We start from the raw sequence: 19,907 nt of genomic DNA on the forward strand, positions 1-19,907 counted from the left end.
TGAAGCCCATGCTCCTAGAGCCTGTGCTCTGCAACAAGAGAAGCCACCGCAATGAGAAGCCCGCGCGCCGCAACTAGAGAAAAGTCCTCACACAGTGATGAAGACCCAATGCAGCCAAAAATAAATAAACAAAAATTTTAAAAAACAATAGCCCTGAAAAAGTTATTAAAAGAAAGAAAAAAAGAAGATGGTAATTCTTTTTAAGAAAAATAGTCATTTATATACCCCCCTCTAAAATCATACCTATTCTGTCTGAGTTATCTGAGATGTTTTTCTATTTTTTTTCATAGATACATTCCCTGGCAATTCCAGATAACTTGTTTTAGGCTATTGTATTTTAGAGCAAGAAAAATTAGAATTACAGAGTATTGAGAAACACGAACATAGGTTCTCAAACATGAAGACTCTATCTCCAACCTTTCTCTTTTGTCAGTAGTGTGATATGTCTTTGGTCACTCATTAACCCAAGCATTCTTCTCAACTTTAGATGTTAAAATCCAAGGTTCTCAACTTTGTTCTGAAAGCACACCTGAGAGATAAAGGCATTCCCATTAGTGACAGTATCTGGGAATCAGAATCTTGAGAAGGGTATAGTTTTAGGGAGAATAGATGATGCTGATAACTCTTCTGCAACTTTGCCTTTGGAATCACTGGAGTAGATCTAGATGATGACCAAGTTTCTTCTGGTTTTGAAATTATATGATTCTTTCTGTGCTCTTCCTTTCATGTTATTATGTACCTGTTTCTCTATAATGATAGGGCCCAATTTTCCCCCTACATGAGGGGACGGGGAGAGAGAGAGAGAGAGAGAGCGATCTAATACATTAACATGCTATAGAACTGTTAGTCCTACTTTTGTCTTACGTACAAGAACAACCTATATTCTTTATTTAGATAGGAAATAAAACTAGTTTAAATTAAAAACTGAGAATTCACTTTCCTAGTATATTGGCAAAAATATCTTTTAAAAATTTGGAATTTCTCTTTTTTAAAACCAAATTAAGATGAAGAAAATCTTCTAAAAATATATCATTAAATGTTCACATAGCATTTAAAACTTTAGTTATAGGAATCAGGTTTTTACCTTATTTCTTCCACTATAATATAGACTATATACATCAGAAATCAGAATTTGTTTAGTATTCTGATTGGTTCTTTCTGTCTGGGATGCTTAAAGTGTTAGATTTAATTATATATATTTTATATTTAGAAATACCACGGAAAATGTTATTTGAATTTTGTTTCAAATAGTAATTTTTTATTTTATTTTATTTTTATTTTTTTTGTGGTACGCGGGCCTCTCACTGTTGTGGCCTCTCCCTTTGCGGAGCACAGGCTCCAGACGCGCAGCCTCAGCGGCCATGGCTTACGGGCCCAGCCACTCCGCGGCATATGGGATCTTCCCGGACCGGGGCACGAACCCGTGTCCTCTGCATCGGCAGGCGGACTCTCAACCACTGCGCCACCAGGGAAGCCCTCAAGGAGTAATTTTTAATCTTTTTTATATTTTGGACCTCTTTGGCAGTCATTAAACCTGCTTAAAGCTAGCAGCCCCTCTAATAACTACCATAATTTCAAAATAGTGTGGAACCTAAAAGATATTATGAGATATATGCAACAACTATAATGTGATAGGAAAATATCAGATATTTGTTGTTGACAAAATCACCGGTACTTTTATGTAATTTGTTGCCTACATCACATTTGGAGAAAATACTAAACTTCAATTAGAGGTTAGTGAAAATGAGAATGAAATTTTTTTTTCTATTGTTCATAGACCCCCAGTCTAAAATTATTTTTATTCCTTAAACGCATTCAAGGAATCCAGATGTAATCCTCAGTATCTCAAGAGATCTACTCTTTTAAAAAGTTTATTTATTTATTCATTTATTTTTGGCTGCGTTGGGTCTTTGTTGCTGCGCATGGGCTTTCTCTAGTTGCGGCGAGTGAGGGCTACTCTTCGTTGCATTGCATGGGCTTCTCATTACGGTGGTTCCTCTTGTTGAGGAACACGGGCTCTAGGCGTGTGGGTTTCAGTAGTTGTGGCACACGGGCTCAGTAGTTGTGGTTCACGGGCTGTAGAGCACAGGCTCAGTAGTTGTGGCGCACGGACTTAGCTGCTCCGTGGCATGTGGGATCTTCCCGGACCAGGGCTTGAACCGTGTCCTCTGCATTGGCAGGTGGATTCTTAACCACTGCGCCACCAGGGAAGACCAAGATTTACTCTTTGAGGAAAGTGCAGCTCAGAGTCTTTTCCGTATTTAGCCCTTAATGGTTTCCAAGCCTTTAAAATAAGCAAGTGATTGGTCGTTAAATGGCGACTGTCAGTATCTCTTGGATTAGGAACTTGGTTTATTGTCACTAATTTTATTATAGATTGCTGAAGAAAGAGATATTTATAAAAGCCAGTTTAGTCATTTTATCTGAAAGCCAAATCATAACATATCTGCTAGTAGTAATGAGTGCTTTACTTATGTCTTGACTTGCAACTGCTCTGGCCACATGTTCCTTTGTCATTAAAAACAAAATGTAATTCATGTCATAGGCCCTGAATCATCCTTCTACTTTATGGAACTAATATTGCTTGGCCAAATTTATGTGATTATTTGTTTAACTTTATATTGTAATAAAATATATATAACACAAAATTTGCCATTTTAACCACTTTTTAGTGCACAATTCAGTGACAGTAATTATATTCACAATGTTGTACAACCATTACCACTATTTCCAAAATTTCTCATCACCCCAAACTGAAACTCTGTTCTCTGTTGACCTAAATAAAGAGGTAAACTGAGGCAAGCTGGAAAAGATGAATTTATTCAGGAATAGCAGAGGAATTGCAATTTGGGACAAGCAAACTGTAGCAAGCTACAGGTGAGTCCGGTGAAAGTTTGGGGTAGGTTGTATTTATGGGCAGGGAATGTAAAGAGGGGAGAGTTCAGTCTGAGTCAGTTAAAATAAAAAACAAACAGAGACCAGCCTTGAAAACTTCCTGAGCAGACAGAATCAGTCTAGTCACACAAACAAAGCTCATTTCAGCCCACTTTGTGAGACTAACCCAACCTGGGCCATCTCTTGTTCATGCTTCTGGCGAAACTTACCAAGTTTGATAGGAGGCAACCTCAGATCAACCCCCATCATCTGAGAAAATTTTGTTTCTATAAATCAGGCATTTATGGGAAATCAGCCTCTTAGTTCAATTTTGTCTTCCTGAGGGCACATGGATGAGACTCGCCATTTTATATCCTCCAGTTCTATTTGAGAAATTTTTTTACAACTTATTAAGCAATAACATCCCACTCCCCATTTCCCCCCCACACTCCCCAGCCCCTGGTAACCTCTGACCTACTTTCTGTCTCTATAAGTTTGCCCATTTGCCTTTTCTAGATATTTCATATAAATGGAATCATACAGTATTTGTTCTGCTTCTGGCTTATTTCCCGTAGTGTGATATTTTCAAGGTTTATGCATGTTGTAGCATGTATCCGAACTTGATGCCTTTTTATGGCTGAATAATATCCCATTGTATGTATATATAGATCTTCTTCGACTTACAGTAGGGTTACGTCCTGATAAACCCTTCCTAAATTGAAAATATTAAGTGCATTTACTATACGTAACCTACTGAACTTCATAGCTTAGTCTAGCCTACCTTAAACATGCTCAGAACACTTATATTAGCCTACAGTTGAGCAAAATCATCTAACACAAAGACTATTTTATAACAAAGTGTTGAATATCTCATGTAACTTATTGAATACTGAAATTAGAGAACAGAATGGTTGTATGGGTACAGAACGGTTGTAATGGTTGTTTATCCTCCTGATTGCGTGGCTGACTGGGAGCTGCGGCTCGCTGCGCTGCCCAGCATCACAAGAGAGTATTGTACTGCAAATCACTAACCTAGGAAAAGATCAAAATTCAAAATCCAGGGACTTCCCTGGTGGTCCAGTGATTAAGACTGCGCTTCCACTGCAGGGTGCAAGGGTTCGATCCCTGGTTGGAGAAATGAGATACCGCATGCTGTGCGGCGCAGCCAAAAAAAAAAAGTATATATGTGTATATATATGTGTATACATATATATGTGTGTGTATATATATATATATGTGTGTGTGTATATATATATATATGTGTGTGTATATATATATATACACATATATGTGTGTGTATATATTCACAATCCAAAGTATGGTTTCAGCTGAATGCATATTGCTTTTTCACCATCATAAAACCGAAAAATCTTAAGTCAAACCATCATAAGTCAGAGACCATCTGTACCACATTTTGTTTATCCATTCATCTTTGGAGGACACTTGGATTATTTCCACCTTTTGACTATTGTGAATAATGCTGCTGTAAACATTGTTGTACAAGTATCTGAGTCCCTGTTAGCAATTCTTTTGGGTGTATACCATGGGTCACATGGTAATTCTGTTGTTTAATTTTTTGAGGAAGTTGTGGAATTATTTTTTATAATAGTTCTATTTTTAATATCCTTATGTTAATGTTTCTTGAGCATCATACTTTTTTTTTTTTTTTTTGGCTTATTTCCTTGGTTGACTTTTGTTGCTGATTCTTAAGAAATTATTTGTTTTGGTCATTCATTTTTCTTTTCTTTTCAATTGTTTGTTTTTCAGACCCGAGTCAGAACTCCATCACAGGGGAACACAGCCAGCTGTTAGGTATAGTATTCCTGTGGGAACTGACTCTCTCTAAAGTCACCCTTTTCCTACTTATACTAAGAGACATTACTCCCTTCTTTAATTCTATTTTCTGTACCCATTTTCTACTTTTCACTCCTCAGCTTTTTTTCTTGCTGTTTCTATTCCCAACTTGGTAAGTTTTAGGAATCTACTTCTGCAGTTGATTGTGAAGATTCAATTTAGTTACATTAAAAAGTAATTTTACATGGTCTATGGTTTAAAAAAAGGTCTGTAAGAGTTAGAGCTTCTTTTTTCCAGATAATTTTGAAAAGAAGATATAACATTCTATAATATCTTATGATCACCTTCGTTTTCATTCTTGAAAGTACTTCATAAACAGCACAACATTCAGCGAGCCAAAGAAATTGATGTTCCAGTCCTTATCTGTGAAATAAGTTATGGAAATGAATTGATTTCTTCTAGGTATCATTTATTTAAATTGCACTAAGCTTGTAATTTGACAAGAATTCCACATCTCAGAACTGATGAGTTTTTTAAATATAAAAATAAAACATACTCTGGTGAGGAATTCAGACAATACAAAAAGTACATATAAAAAAAAGGAAAGGTCTTCTAAAGTATGTCTTCTCCCCACGACCTCACTTCTACTCCCCCAAGGTACTTGCTATTGACACTTTTTTGTGAATTCTTATAGAAATTTTTTATTACACATTTTTATATTATATACTATGATTATCTTTCTTCCTTTTTCTATCAGTGGAGTTATACTATACAGACTGTTCTGTGATTTCCTTTTTTTTCACTTAATATTTTATCTTGGACATCCCATATCAGTACATAAAGTTTTGCCTCATGTCTTTGTTTGTAGTAGAATAGAATTTCATTTATTCCTACACTGTAATTTTATTCATGAGCATTTAAGTTATTTCAAGGTGTTTTACTGTTACAGATTATGTTGCAATGAACATCTTGTGCATATATCCTTGCATTCTCATTGCCAGTATATTTTTAGGATAAATTCCTAACAGTGGGATTCCCTGGTCAAAAGGTATATATATTTTCAAGAAGATATATCAACTTACACCCACCAATGAAGAATGTGGAAGCATACGCAGGTCCCTATCATCAAAAGTAGATATTATCAATCTTAAAATTTTTTCTTTAACTAGTAGGTGGAAATGGCATCTCTAGTTCTTATTTGTACCTCTTTAATTATGAGTGAATTAAGTACTTTTAAATATATTAACAGCTATTTTATGTGTCTGTCTTTTGATTTGAAGTTTATTTTGATTTATTCATTGTTGAACTTTTGACGGTTAGAATATATGCAAAGCAGCTGTGGGAAATATAAGGTATCAAAAAGTCCAAAATAGAGAAAGTACTTGACTTGTTTGCTTATTATAGGTTCAGAGTATTAGTTGAAGAAACTGGGATATTCCTTTTTTGCTCTTTGTATGTTAAGGACTTAAGTTTCTGGTCTTAATTCTCATTCCTTTGAGTGAGTTTATGTGCTGGAACACTGACACCTTAGGCACTCAATAAATATTTGTTAAGTAAATGGTTTGACATGAACATGTAGCTAGAATTGTGATCACCAGGGTCTTAGCTTTGTGGTATTGAGGCTGTCACTATTCTCTTTTTTATATTTTTATATTGGATAGTTTATTTAAACTGTTCAAAATTCGTCTTCTCTGTATAAAAATTTCATATTTGGACCAGGAATGGTTAAGATTTAATCGAAAGATTTTGGTAGATTTCCCCCTAAACTGTTAAATTGCTTCTGTCTCTGATACATGCCTGATAGGTAGAGATGTTTGGAGAGTGGTTCATCGTCTGAGCAGGAACACGTGTGTAATGGAGGGAGGGAAGGACTTAGTTAATGAAATGGACAGTGAGGGGAGTTGGTACTGTTCCAGTGTTACTAAGCTGGGTTTTGTTTCCAATTAAGCACTTGTAGTAAAAGATAGTAGATTAACTAATTGTAGGCAAAAAGAAATAGTATGTGATCGTGAAGAATTCTCTCAGTCAGTATTAGCTAAAAACCCTAGTATTTACGAAAAGACTACTCCAGACATTAATCTCATTTGGCAACCTACAATTGCGTTCAATTTTAAATAAACCTGGGGATTTATCCAGTTTAGGAAAGTTCATCCTGCTACCCTGTCTGTCTCCTAGGTTCATTAAGTCAAATTATATTCTTCTTTTTTCTCATGCTGTTAATAACTGTCATCCTCTGTCTCCCATCCTAAGTACATTTAACTACAGCCTCAAAATCCTTACTGGTTTATTTTTATTTTAATTAATTAATTTATTTTTGGCCATGCCACGCTGCTTGTGGGATCTTAGTTCCCCCACCAGGGGTTGAACCTGTGCCCTCAGCAATGAACGTGAGGAGTCCTAACCACTGGAACTCCAGGGAATTCCCCTTACTGGTTTATTTTTAAAAATATGGAGTTTGCAAAAGAGTGAAAGATAATTTTTGTTATATTTTCTAATCATCTTATAGTTCCTCAGAAAAAGCTGTGGTAGCTTGAATTAAAATCTTGCCAGATTCTGTAAAAACCTCATTTAGGATAATTTGGCCCAGTAGTTGAAAAACGGCTTCAGTTGCCTTGCCTGCTGAAGGGAGTTTATAATAGGATCTTTTAAACCTTCTAAATGCTTTTCTTTTCCTGTCAGCAGAGTGAAGTTATTTTAATGTATCTGCTGTTCCCACTGACTCATCAGATCTCTTGCAAAACTCAGGGTCAGGCTGAGGAGATGTATAGAAGGGTGAAACTCAGTCATGATAAAGAATTAAGCTGTAGGCTTATGATTTATGAACCCTTATGTGTGTACGTGTGTATAATTTTCAATTTAAAACATTTTAGAAAGCAAGCAAGCAAATGAACAGTGGGCCCTGGCATTTTTACAGTTTTTACCAGACATTCAAGGAAAAACCATTTCACTCTTCTACAGCTTCTCTCAAGGAACAGAAAAACAAGTAAACACTCCCCAACTCAGTTTGAGACTTGCATAACCTTGATACCAAAACTTAACAATGACAGTATGAGAACAGTATAGGCAAATTTTACTTATGAACACAGATACAAATATCCTAAATGAAATATTTGCAATTTGAATCAAGCAATATACAGTTGACCCTTACAATGTGGGTTTGAACTTCACTGGTCCTCTTATACTTGGTTTTTTTTTTTTTTTTTGCGGTACGCGGGCCTCTCACTGTTGTGGCCTCTCCTGTTGCGGAGCACAGGCTCCGGATGCGCAGGCTCGACGGCCATGGCTCACGGGCCTAGCCGCTCCGCGGCATGTGGGATCTTCCCAGACCTGGGCACGAACCCGTGTCCCCTATATCGGCAGGCGGACTCTCAACCTCTGCGCCACCAGGGAAGCCCATACTTGTATTTTTTTCAATAGTAAATCCTACAGTACTACACAGTCCCTGGTTGGTTGAACCTGCGGATGTAGAGGAGGAACCTCAGATACGGAGAGTCAACTATAAGTTATACTTCGATTAACCCCCAGCATTATTCAGGGGTCAACTGTATTTTTAAAAATTACTCCTGTGACCAGTTGGGTTTCTGCTAAAAATACATGGTTGGTTTATCATTAAAAATCAATTTAAAAAAAAATCAATTTATATAATTTAGTATATTAACATATTGAAGGAAAAACATCATATAATTATCTTAATAGATGCAGAAAAAGGATTTGATTTGAAACAATATCCAGTATTTAAATTCATGAGTTCATAAAAAACTGGTCACCATTGGAGTATTCTAGTAAACCAATTTATTATTCTGAGAATCAGTCTAAAAGGAAAGAATGAAGTATTTATCTTGTTTTCAACTATACGAGTGGGTAACCAAATAGTAAATTAGAGGGAATGTCTCTTTATAAAAATATTTCAGCTAATAAATTAAGGAAGAATAACAGAATATCACCATTTTGTAACCCCTCATAAATTAATGAATCTAGGCATTAATCATCAACAGTTGCTAGTATCTCAAAAAGAAAGACAGCCTGATGACATGTACCTCCTGATGGAAGATCAAAATACCACTTTGAAGGTGTTTTCCTCCCTCCCCCATAAAAATACTGAATGTGGCTAAGCCTCTAGACCCAATTACAAATTTATAGGAAATAGAAGAAAACAGAGCAACATTTTAAACAACATCACATGGATGCTCATTAAAATGGAGACCATCAGAAACTTTACTGAACACATGACATAGGTTCTTCAACAAATAAATTGCAAAGAAAAAGAGAAAGCAGTAGACTTAATTGAGAGATACAGCAACCAGTTGTAACATGCGTCTTATTTGGCTTTTTAAAAATATATATATATTTATTTATTTTTGGTTGCATTGGGTCTTCGTTGCTGCATGCGGGCTTTCTCTAGTTGCAGTGAGCGGGGGCTACTCTTTGTTGCGGTGCACGGGCTTCTCATTGCGGTGGCTTCTCGTTGCAGAGCGCGGGCTCTAGGCACGCGGGCTTCAGTAGTTGTGGCGTGTGGGCTCAGTAGTTGTGGGTCATGGGCTCTAGAGCACAGGCTCAGCAGTTGTGGCGCACGGGCTTAGCTGCTCCGTGACATGTGAGATCTTCCTGGACCAGGGCTTGAATCTGTGTCCCCTGCATTGGCGGGTGGATTCTTAACCACTGCACCACCAGGGTAGCCCTCTTATTTGGCTTTTGATCCAAACTAAAAATCAAAAACATAATTTATAACATTTGAGACAACCTTTCATGTTCACTTAGTCACATAGTTCAGACCCAAACCTGTGCCAAGGGAGATTAAGTACACTTACTGCTCTTGTTCTGCCTAGCTCAGACCAACAAAGGCCATTAGACAAGCTCAGGAGTCTAAGGGAGGAATCTGAGGTTTATCTTAGCTAAGCCCAAGTTGTAGCATAAGTGGTAATTGAAAAAAAGCAACATTATAGAAATAATAGCACCACAACAATAAAATGCTTATAAAGAGCAAGACATTTGGTATACCCTTTTTCAGCTTGCAAAAAAAGTATGCCATAACAAATGGAAATCTGAAATGTTCAATAGAGCCAATGGCACTCCTATCAGGTTTCATTTGAATTGTACAGTGAAACACCAGTAAGTTTCCCAATAATATCAGCATTATATGGTTGGTAAAATGAGAAAAAAGAAGCACAATAGTGACCTGGTGGGCTGTTTAATTCAAAGCATTACTGAGGCCAGTCTCAGTAGGTATCCTCCAAAGGAATGTTAGGATTCTGCATAATTCTAAAACAACCCTAGGATATGGGTTTGGTTTTTAGTTCTTGCAGAGTAAGGGTTATTTGCTATTCAGAAACCAGAATTTCCATTCCACTTGGGATTTCCTGGGGTCATAGTAGTGACCCAGACTTCTGAAGGCTGTACATCGGAAGCAGCGTGATTTCCAAGATATTCAGACCAAGAACTGATCCATGCCCTTCAGTATAACCACTGCTGATTTCATACCTGGTTGATCCATGCCTTTCTGTTGAGAGCTTTGCTCCTTGCGTAGAAAACCCTGACCTTTCCTAATTGAGCAGGAGCTCTATTGGACCCTCCCATTCCAAAACACCACCACAAGTAGACCCTGGGTAAGACAGTCTGGAGGGGATTACTGGTTTCATAAATGCATGCAAAATCTCCAGGGACATTCTTCCACCCCCCCACACCCCCCAAAATTAAGCAAGCAAGTGGAAGTTGGGCCAGAAACCTCCAGAACCAAAGTGTCTGAAAGTTAGGGTAGTTGCACCTGAAACCTGAGACTAGAGAAGCCCCAAACATAGAGGTTCAGGGGCTGCAGCAAGGGAAGCCAGAGCTGTGAGGAGGTGGCTTAGACCAGCAGGCAGTGGGATGGGGCAGGATGTTTATAAAGTCAGATTTTTATAACAACAATATTATAGTGCTACTGAACAGCAGGGAAGTAGTATGCTGAAGCTGGGCCTCCTTTCCTCCTATAACCCTCGAGAGGGATGAAGTGCTGTTGAGTCTGGGATATAACACTATTAAATGTCTAAATCAGTGAAGGATGCAGGAAGATGAGCATGGTACTCAGGAATGAAAGACTGTTCAAAGCGAAGGAAAACAAATAGTTGCTGATATTTTAAAAATGAAGTCTTCGCGGCCCCACACGGGGCCGCAATGTCGTCCTGGCCCGGGTGCGACGACTCGGGGGCTGGGGGCACGCAGCGGCCGCAGGAGCCTCCAGAGCAGGAGCTGAGGCGGCGCCGGGAGCAGAAGCGGCGGCAGCTCAAGCACCTGGAGTCCTTTTATGAAAAACCTCCTCCTGGGCTTATCAAGGAAGATGAGACTAAGCCAGAAGACTGTATACCAGATGTCCCAGGCAATGAACATGCCAGGGAATTTGTGGCCCACGCACCAACCAAAGGACTTTGGATGCCACTGGGGAAAGAAGTCAAAGTCATGCAGTGTTGGTGCTGTAAACGATATGGGCACCAAACAGGCGACAAAGAATGCCCTTTTTTTAAATCAAAGGCAACCAAAAGTTAGAACAGTTCAGAGTAGCACATGAAGATCCCATGTATGACATCATAAAAGAGAATAAAAGACATGAAAAGGATGTAAGGATACAACAGTTAAAACAGTTACTGGAGGATTCAACATCAGATGAAGATGGGAGCAGCTCCAGTTCCTCAGAATGTAAAGAGAAACACAAGAAAAAGAAGAAAAAAAAGCATAAGAAAAAGAAGAAAAAACGAAAGCATAAGTCTAAGTCAAATGAGAGTTCAGACTCAGAATGACAAGAGCTTGGCTTGTTCAACACTCTCTCCCCAAAAATCAAACACTGTGGCCAAAGATCAGAGGACTGTGGAATCAGCGAGGAATAGGAGAGAGAAGTACCAAGAGAGGAGGAGATTTGGTGTCACAGGTGTGAATTCTCACCTACCTTCCAGTAAAGATGTGACCGCCACAGGAGAGTGAGTTGTATCTTGCCAGGTGCTAGCTCTGGACAGCGGCTGATTTCGGGCTGGAAAGCTTTTCTCATTGTTCTCCTCCCTGCAGATCACTGTGGGTCCTGATTCCTTAGAAATGCCTCTGGTAGGGTGGCCAGACTAAGGGAATCTCTGAGGAATCTCTTCCAGGTGCTGCCACAGCTTCTACCCTCCATGGTGGGGCTACTTAATGCCCTTAGATTTCAGGCTTGACTTTCCTCTGTTGCTAAGGATAAAAGCTCATTATTTTATTTATTTAAAAAATACTCATTTATTTTTGAATCATAATAACGTACTTACATGGTCCAAATTTGAAAGGTATATAAGGGGAATTCCTTGGCTGTCCAGTGGTTAGGACTCGGCGCTTTCACCGCTGTGGCCCAGGTTCAATCCCTGGTCGGGAACTGAGATCCTACAAGCCACGAGGTGCGGTCAAAAAAAAAATTATAAAAGGTATATAAGGTTTAATCATGAAAAACTTTCCTCTTCTCTTCCCCAGGTACCGAGTTCCCTTTCCCAATGGCTATCCATTTTACCAGTTTCTTGTGAAGTCATACAGAAACGTTTTGTGTATCACAAGCAAATGTTTTTTCTCTTTTTTAACACAAATACTAGCATACCATACACATTTGTCTGCATTTTTTTTTTCATTTTTTAAATCAGCAGTGTAAAGCATGTTGATCTTTGCTGCACACAGGAGTCTTGAGTTCATAAATCCCTGTCATGTTTGGTGGAGTTTTTTAGGGGGAAGTGCTACCCTATAATAACAATGAACAATCATGTCTATAACTTCCTTAGCGCTTATTGCCATTGTCCCATGATTATTATTATTCCCAGAATAAATTGATTCAGAAAACTTATAAGGGTACAGGAATTACTGTACTGGGTCAGCTACCCACATCCCCAAATCTATCCTCCTCCTGTTGGCTAAGCACAGCCTGCACGAGAACTTCTGGCTTTGACTGCTGCAGCTGAGGCAGCTCAGCAGGTTGGGATTGTGCCTGCGTCTAGGAGAGGGCGTCTGTTCTTGCTGAGCCAAAGTGGAGCCAGATTTTGCTCATGAGCAAGCGTCTTCCCTCTCCACCAGGGTCTCTTGCTGTTTTCATCACTCAGGGTCCCAGGAACTCACTGTCCCCACTTCCTGCCTTTTTTCCTAGGTGTTGGATTCCCCCCTCTTTAAAGAATAACCGATGCGGGCCAGGCTGACTCCTTCCCAGTTCTCCTCAGTAACAGCTCCTAGTCTTGGCCTTGGAAAGTTTATCTCAATAACACAATTGGCTGGAATGGCCCAGGACTTGTTCTTCCTGAAAACCCTAAGGCCATTTAATTCAAGCAATGCCTTACACTTATCCTTGGCATTTCTAGCTCAGCATGCAGCAGAAAATTCTCCTTTCAGGCATTTTCTTTCTCCTGCTGGAGTTCCATTCATGATAAACCTATTCTATTACAATATGGAAGAATAATATCAATGATTCTTGAGCTTATGGTGCATTAAAATGACTTAGAGTGCTTGTTAAAACAGATTCCCGTGCCCTACTCCTAGTTTCAGAATTTCTGATTTATTGTACTAATTCTGGAATGGACTGTGGAATTTGCCTTTCTAACAAGTTCCCAAATGATGCTGATGCTGTCAGTTTGGGGACCAGATTTGAAGAACCACTGATCTAAATGTTTAACCTCTTACTAAAGCCTTTCTCCACTTTCTGCTTTAATGAGAATCTCTCCATCCACTGTAGCCCCTGCAAGTTAACTCCTGTCCCTTCTCCCTCACTCCAGGTTTCTCTGTCTTCTATTTCTGGCCTACATTCTGTGGTCCATCAGTTAAGCCTGTTATCTCCCTTGACCTGTGGTTTTTCTGCCCAGCTTACCCAAAAGAACCTCAAACCAAACTCCTCCTCCTCTGTTCTAATTCCCAGAGTGCTGAGCCCATAACGCTGTCAATCAAATTCCTTCATCCTAAAACCTCTTTCCTCAAACTCAGTACTCTCTACTATTAAGGAAGTCAAAAGAAGCCACCAGACCTCCCTTTACCGAGGTATCTTATCAGCCTGCCATCATGGTTGTGGTAGGCGAAATTATAAAACAGCCCCAAGGTTTCCTACCAAACCTGTAGAACTGTTACTTTAAGGGATTTTACTCCCATGATTAGATTATGTTAAAAGATAGTTTGGCCTTTTAACGGTGACTGTTTGGATGATCTGAACCAAATCACATGAGATTTTTTTTCATATAAATTTGTTTTATTTTTATTTATTTTTGGCTGCATTGGGTCTTTGTTGCGGTGTGAGGGCTTTCTCTAATTGCAGCGAGCGGGGGCTGCTCTTCGTTGCGGTGCACGGGGTCTAGGCGCGCGGGCTTCAGTAGTTGTGGCATGTGGGCTTCAGTAGTTGTGGCTCGCAGGCTGTAGAGCACAGGTTCAGTAGTTGTGGTGCACGGGCTTAGTTGCTCCGCGGCATGTGGGATCTTCCCGGACCAGGACTCGAACCCGTGTCCCCTGCATTAGCAGGCGGATTCTTAACCACTGCGCTACCAGGGAAGCCCTCACATGAGAATTTTAAAACCAGAGCTTTTTTTCTGACAGGCAGCAAAGTATCCTACCCTGGCATTGGTTCCCACAGAGGTTTCTGCTCCGGTAAGTTTTGACTCTGTATCTGCCCATCTCTCTAATTTTGGGGTCAGCGGTTTGCCCTGTGACCTCAATTCTCTGCTAGATTTAAGAAGATTTGATGATTAGTTTGTTCAGCTTTTTACTGGTTAGGACAGAGTGAAGACTTCTAATCTCTTTACATGCCAGACCAGAGACTGGAAGTTGATGGATATTGCTTTAAGCCACTACATTTGTGGTAATTAGTGCCTGCCCACGTCTGGAAGATTCTTGAGGGCAGAGACCATCTTGTTTCATGTTGTAGGCTCACCTTCTAACACAATGCGTCATGCATGATGGTGTTCAGTGGGATTTTATTGAAAGTATGGTTACATTTAAAAAAAAAAAAAAAAAGGGCTTCCCTGGTGGCGCAGTGGTTAAGAATCCGCCTGCCAATGCAGGGGACACTGGTTCGTGCCCCAGTCTGGGAAGATCCCACATGCCACGGAGCGGCTAGGCCCGTGAGCCATGGCCGCTGAGCCTGTGTGCGCGTCCGTAGCCTTTGCTCCGCAACGGGAGAGACCACAACAGTGAGAGGCCCGCGTACTGAAAAAAAAAAAAAAGAAGTTAAATAGTAGATTAGTAACAGGTGAAGGGTGTTTGTGAACAAAAAGAAAACTACACCTAGACGTATCTTAATGAAGCTGCAGGACACCTAAGAAAAGATCTTGAAAGCAGCAGAGAAAAAAAACAGATCATCAAAGGAACGACAGAATGATAGAATTCTCAACAAACAGATAACAAAACTAATGTCTTAAAGTATTTGCAAAAATTTTATTATCCTAGAATTGTGTTTAGCAAGACACTTGGGATTAAGGGGAAAATACAGACAATTGTAGTTAAGTAAAAGCCAACAACGCTTTTTACCGAGAGACTTGCTCTAAACTCTTGGTTTTCAACTAGGGACAATTTTGTCCCCCAAGGGATGTTTGGAGACAGTTTTGATTGTCACTATTGGAGATGCTACTGGCATCTAGTGACTAGAGGCCAAGGATGCCTTTAAACATCCTAAAATGCACTGGACAATCCCCCACAACAAATAATTGTATTGTCTGAAATTTCACAGGACTGAGTTTGAGAAACCCTCCTCTAAAGGAATTCTAAAGAATGTACTTCAAGTAAAAGGAAAATGATCCCAGAAGACTAGTATTCTGAAATGTAACAAAGAATATTGAACAAATGAAATGGTAAATGTGGACCTGGACCCAAGTCAATGTTGTCAGTATGAAATAATTTCAGTGTCTTATTTGTGTAGTTAAAAAAAAAAGACTCCTGGAAATGTCAGATACTAATATTATGTAAGTCAGGAGGAGAGAGTTAGAACTGACTAAAAGAATAGAAATAGAGTGTGGAAACTCCAAGAGAGGAGAGACAAGAAATGGAATAAGGGAAAACAAACCAGAAAATCCAGAGAGAAAATGAGAATGAATCATAGAGAAAGAAAGCCAAAGAGAAATAAAAATATGGTAGAGTTCAGTCTGTATATATCAATTGCTAAGGTCGATAGACTTGACTATTAAGAAGACAGATTGTCAAATTTGTAAAAACACAGCTACTTGCTGTTTACAAGAGATCCACCTAAGGCATAAGGACCCAGGAAAAATGGAAAGTTGAGAGACAGAAAAGGACATTTAACCAAAAGACAGCTGGTATAGTTATCATTATCTTTTTCCTTCTATTGTCTTAGGATTTATTCTCCTTTCTAGCCTCTTAAAATAGGTACATGGCTCATAGAATTTTTATTCTTTTTACTTTGCTAATGTAAAATTTTAAAGCAATGACTTTCCTTTGAAGTGCTACTTTTGTTGCATCATACAAGTCTCAATAGGTAGTGTTTTCATTGTTATTCAATTTTTAAGTATTTTAATCTTTGATCCTTGAATTGTTAAGCAGTGTGTGTGGTTTTTTTTAATTTCTAACTTCGCAACGTTTTTAAATTTATTTTTTTTGTAATTAAATTCTAACTCGTTGTTATACACCAAGATCATGGCTTATATTATACCTGTTTGAAATTTGTTCAGTCTTTAAGATCTAGTACATGATAACTTTCCATATGTAAATTTTCCACGTATGTTTGATTAAAATGTATAGTCTCTAATTTTGCATGCAGAATGCTATCTCCGTTAAGGCCAAGGTTATTCATTCTGTTATTCAGATTTCTTTACCTTTGCTATTTTGTCTGCTTCATCTATCAATTACTGAGAAAAGTATGCTAAAAATCTCCCTGTGTGATGGTAGATTTATTAATTTCTTGGTATAATTCTGTCCCTTTTGCCTCAAATATTTTGAGGCATGGATGGATTGGTGGGTGGACGAATGGATGGATGGGTGGATATGGTAGGCAGCCTTTTAGACTGACTCTGTTGATCCTTTCTTCCTGGTATTCATGCCCTGTGTAATCCTCTCTCCTTTGAGTGAGGGCTGGACTTTATGACTCCTTCTAATTATTAGAATATGGCAAAAGTGACGTCACTTTCAAAAAGACTGTGACATCTGTCTTGTACTCCCTCTCTGGCTCTTTGATGGCTTGCTTTGAGGGAATCCAGCTGCCATGCTATAAGCTGCCCTATGGAAAGTCCCATGTGGCAAGGAACTGAGAAAGGCCCTTGACCAACAGCCTGAAAAAACTGATTCCTGCCAACTATGTAAGTAAGGTTAGACGAGGATCTTCCCCAGGCCTTCCAATGAGACCACAGCCATGACAGGAGACTGAAGCAGAGGACCCTGCTAAGCCATGCGCATATTCCTAGCTCCCACTAACTGAGATGATAAGTATGTGTTGTTTAAGCCACTAAATTTAAGAGTAATTTGTTACACAGAAAGAGATAACTATAAACAATAGATGTATGTTTAAAATTTATATACTTTCTTGGTGAATTAAGTCTTCTGTTATATGGTTATCCTCTCATCCCTAATAGTTTTTCTCAAAGAAAAATTTATCTGCTAATAATAAAACTGTGTCAGCTTTATTTTGGTTAGTATTTGCCTGATATATCTCTTTCCTTTACTTTCAGCCTTTGTGTGTGCATATTATGTTTCTTGTAAACACTATATGCCTGGATTTTGTTGTTTAATCCAGTGTGTCAATCTTCATGTTTTAACTTGTAAATCTTGTCTGTTTGCCTTATTATAATTATTGGTATTATTGATATATTTGAACTATTCTGTCACCCTAAGTTGTTTGCAGTTTTTTCCACTTTTTGTTTCTTTTTTAATCTCTTACTTAAGAAAAAATGATGTCTATACCCCTGTCCCCCCCAATAAGGGAAATAACATTAACACACTCTCACATCACTCTCTCCTCGGCCCCAGCCCCCATGGTGGTGGTGTTATGTAGAATAGGTCGGTGGCAAAAGGAGGGACTACTCAATAAATGGATTCGGAAGAGCCATCCATTTGCTAACTACATGATCTGACTTCTTCCTGTCTCTCCAACCACTCTGTCCTTTCCTAGCTCTATTTCAGCCATGTTATCTATTTTGTTTTATGAATCCATTAAGATTGTTTCTGCTTTAGGATCTTTTAAAATTGCTGTCCCTCTGCCTGAAAGGCAGGTTTTTCCTGACCACCCTGTGCCAAGGGTATGCTGCAGCCTGCTAGCTCGTACCAGCTCATGAGAGCCAATTAAGTGCATCTCCCCGCAAAACCACGTCAGTGACTTCACATTAGTAGTTTGAAATTAGCATGTGTAAGTATTTGCACCACAGAAATTGGCAAATACTATAAATCAGTATATATGTTTTTTAATTCTGGAGAGCCTGCTTACCAGCACCCTAAAGATCTTACCGAAAGTTGTCTGTTCTTCCCATCCCCAGTCATAATCTATCCCAGTACATGGTTCATTTTCTTCACGGAACTTATCACTTTTTTTTTTTTTTTTTTTTTGTGGTACGTGGGCCTCTCACAGTTTTGGCCTCACTCGTTGCGAAGCACAGGCTCCGGACGCGCAGGCTCAGCGGCCATGGGTCACGGGCCCAGCCGCTCCCTGGCATGTGGGATCTTCCCGGACCGGGGCACGAACCCATGTCCCCTGCATCGGCAGGCGGACTCTCAACCACTGCGCCACCAGGGAAGCCCAATTATTCTTTTTTTTTTTTTTTTCACTTTTTTAAAAGTTATTTTCTGTCTTCTGTGACTTCAGTAAACGCACAATGAAAGTACAGTCTTTAACTACCTTGTCTACTGTTGTGGTGCCCAACATATGAGAACTTAATACTTATCGAATTAATTGAATAAATGAATTATTCAAAAGTGGTGATAATTTGTAGCTGTGCCATTCTCTTTAGAATTTTCTGGAAGCATTAGAGAGGAAAATAATTGCATTTCTTTTTATGGCTTTTTATTATGGGAATTACCAGAGGTACAGAAAAGTAAATAGAATAGCATAATAAACCTCCGTGAACCCACCACCCAGTTTCAGCAATGTTGCAGATCTGTTTTCAAGCCCCCACCAAATTTTTTCCCAGAATATTTTAAAGAAAATTCCAGACATCATATGATTTTACTTACCCATTTTTTAAAAAATAACCAGTCCGTATTCATATTCCTCTGTTTCCTGACGTTTGTTTTGAGTCAGGATTCTAACAAGTTTCACACCTTGCAATTGATGTGGTATGTCATCTTAAGTCTCTTAATTTATGAGTTCGCCTGTTTTCGTTTATGCCATTTATTTGTTGACAAAATCAGATTATTTGTCATGTGGAGTCTTCCACATTCTGAATTTGATGACTACATCTTTGTGGTGATGTTTAATATGTGCCTCCTTTTTTTTTCTGTGAACTGGTAGTTACACTTAGAGGCTTGGTTAGATTCAACTTCCATTCTTTGGGTAAGAGTACATCATAAGTTGCACAGTGTATTTTTCATTGTATTACATTAGAAGATTGTGTTGTCCCACTTTTAGTGATGTTAAGATTGATCAGTGAGTTCCAGGTTGATCAGTGGGTTCCAGATTGATTAGTGGGTTATGCCTCAGCTTTTCACCTAATGGTTTTAGCAACCATTGATGATCACTGCTCATAACCATTATTTTATTAGGGGTTGAAAATTGGTGATTTTTTTCTAATTATATCATTCCATCTGCATTTATTCGCCAGAATGTTTCTATAATGAAGAAAATTTCTTTAGTTACTGTGAAATACAGTTGGTACAGGAAAGACAGGATAATTGCTTAATTCTTTACATTTATTATTTTTCAGACTTCGATGTTGTTTCCATAGCAACTCTGCGAAGGGGACTAGTTGTTTTTTTTTGCGGTACGCGGGCCTCTCACTGTTGTGGCCTCTCCCCTTGCGGAGCACAGGCTCCGGACGCGCAGGCTCAGCGGCCATGGCTCACGGGCCCAGCCGCTCCCCGGTATGTGGGATCTTCCTGGACCAGGGCACGAACCCGTGTCCCCTGCATCGGCAGGCGGACTCTCAACCACTGCGCCACCAGGGAAGACCTCATTGCATTATATATTTTTAATGTTTACATTATCCCGTTTTTAGCCAGTGAGAACCCCTTCAGATTGGCTCTTCTGTCCTTTGACATGACTCAGTTATTTTGATAGCTTGTTGGCTATTTCCCAAGCTCATCTTACATATTTAAGGTTATAGGACTTTAAATTAATTTCTTTAATTTTTGTATTGACC

At 39.0% G+C, this 19,907-nt stretch overlaps 1 protein-coding gene and 1 pseudogene across 4 annotated transcripts in view; both read left to right on the top strand.

Annotated features, from left to right (window-relative positions):
• The window catches only part of SLC12A6 (solute carrier family 12 member 6), an 87,137-nt gene that overhangs the window by 38,753 nt on the left and 28,477 nt on the right, over window positions 1-19,907 (top strand). For 2 of the 4 annotated variants that reach the window (XM_027083774.1, XM_027083776.1), the window contains exons 2-3: window positions 4,642-4,686; window positions 14,212-14,262. In XM_027083774.1, the coding sequence (XP_026939575.1) occupies window positions 4,642-4,686; window positions 14,212-14,262 (96 nt within the window). The remainder of the gene's footprint in view (window positions 1-4,641; window positions 4,687-14,211; window positions 14,263-19,907) is intronic. The other 2 variants (XM_027083775.1, XM_027083777.1) reach the window with 1 other exon arrangement.
• On the top strand, window positions 9,272-13,055 carry LOC113607965 (retinitis pigmentosa 9 protein pseudogene; annotated as a pseudogene).

The sequence above is a fragment of the Aethalodelphis obliquidens genome, unplaced genomic scaffold (assembly GCF_003676395.1).
Source record: "Aethalodelphis obliquidens isolate GAN/ISIS:26980383/991018 unplaced genomic scaffold, ASM367639v1 scaffold51, whole genome shotgun sequence".
Classification (NCBI taxonomy): Eukaryota; Metazoa; Chordata; class Mammalia; order Artiodactyla; family Delphinidae; genus Aethalodelphis; species Aethalodelphis obliquidens.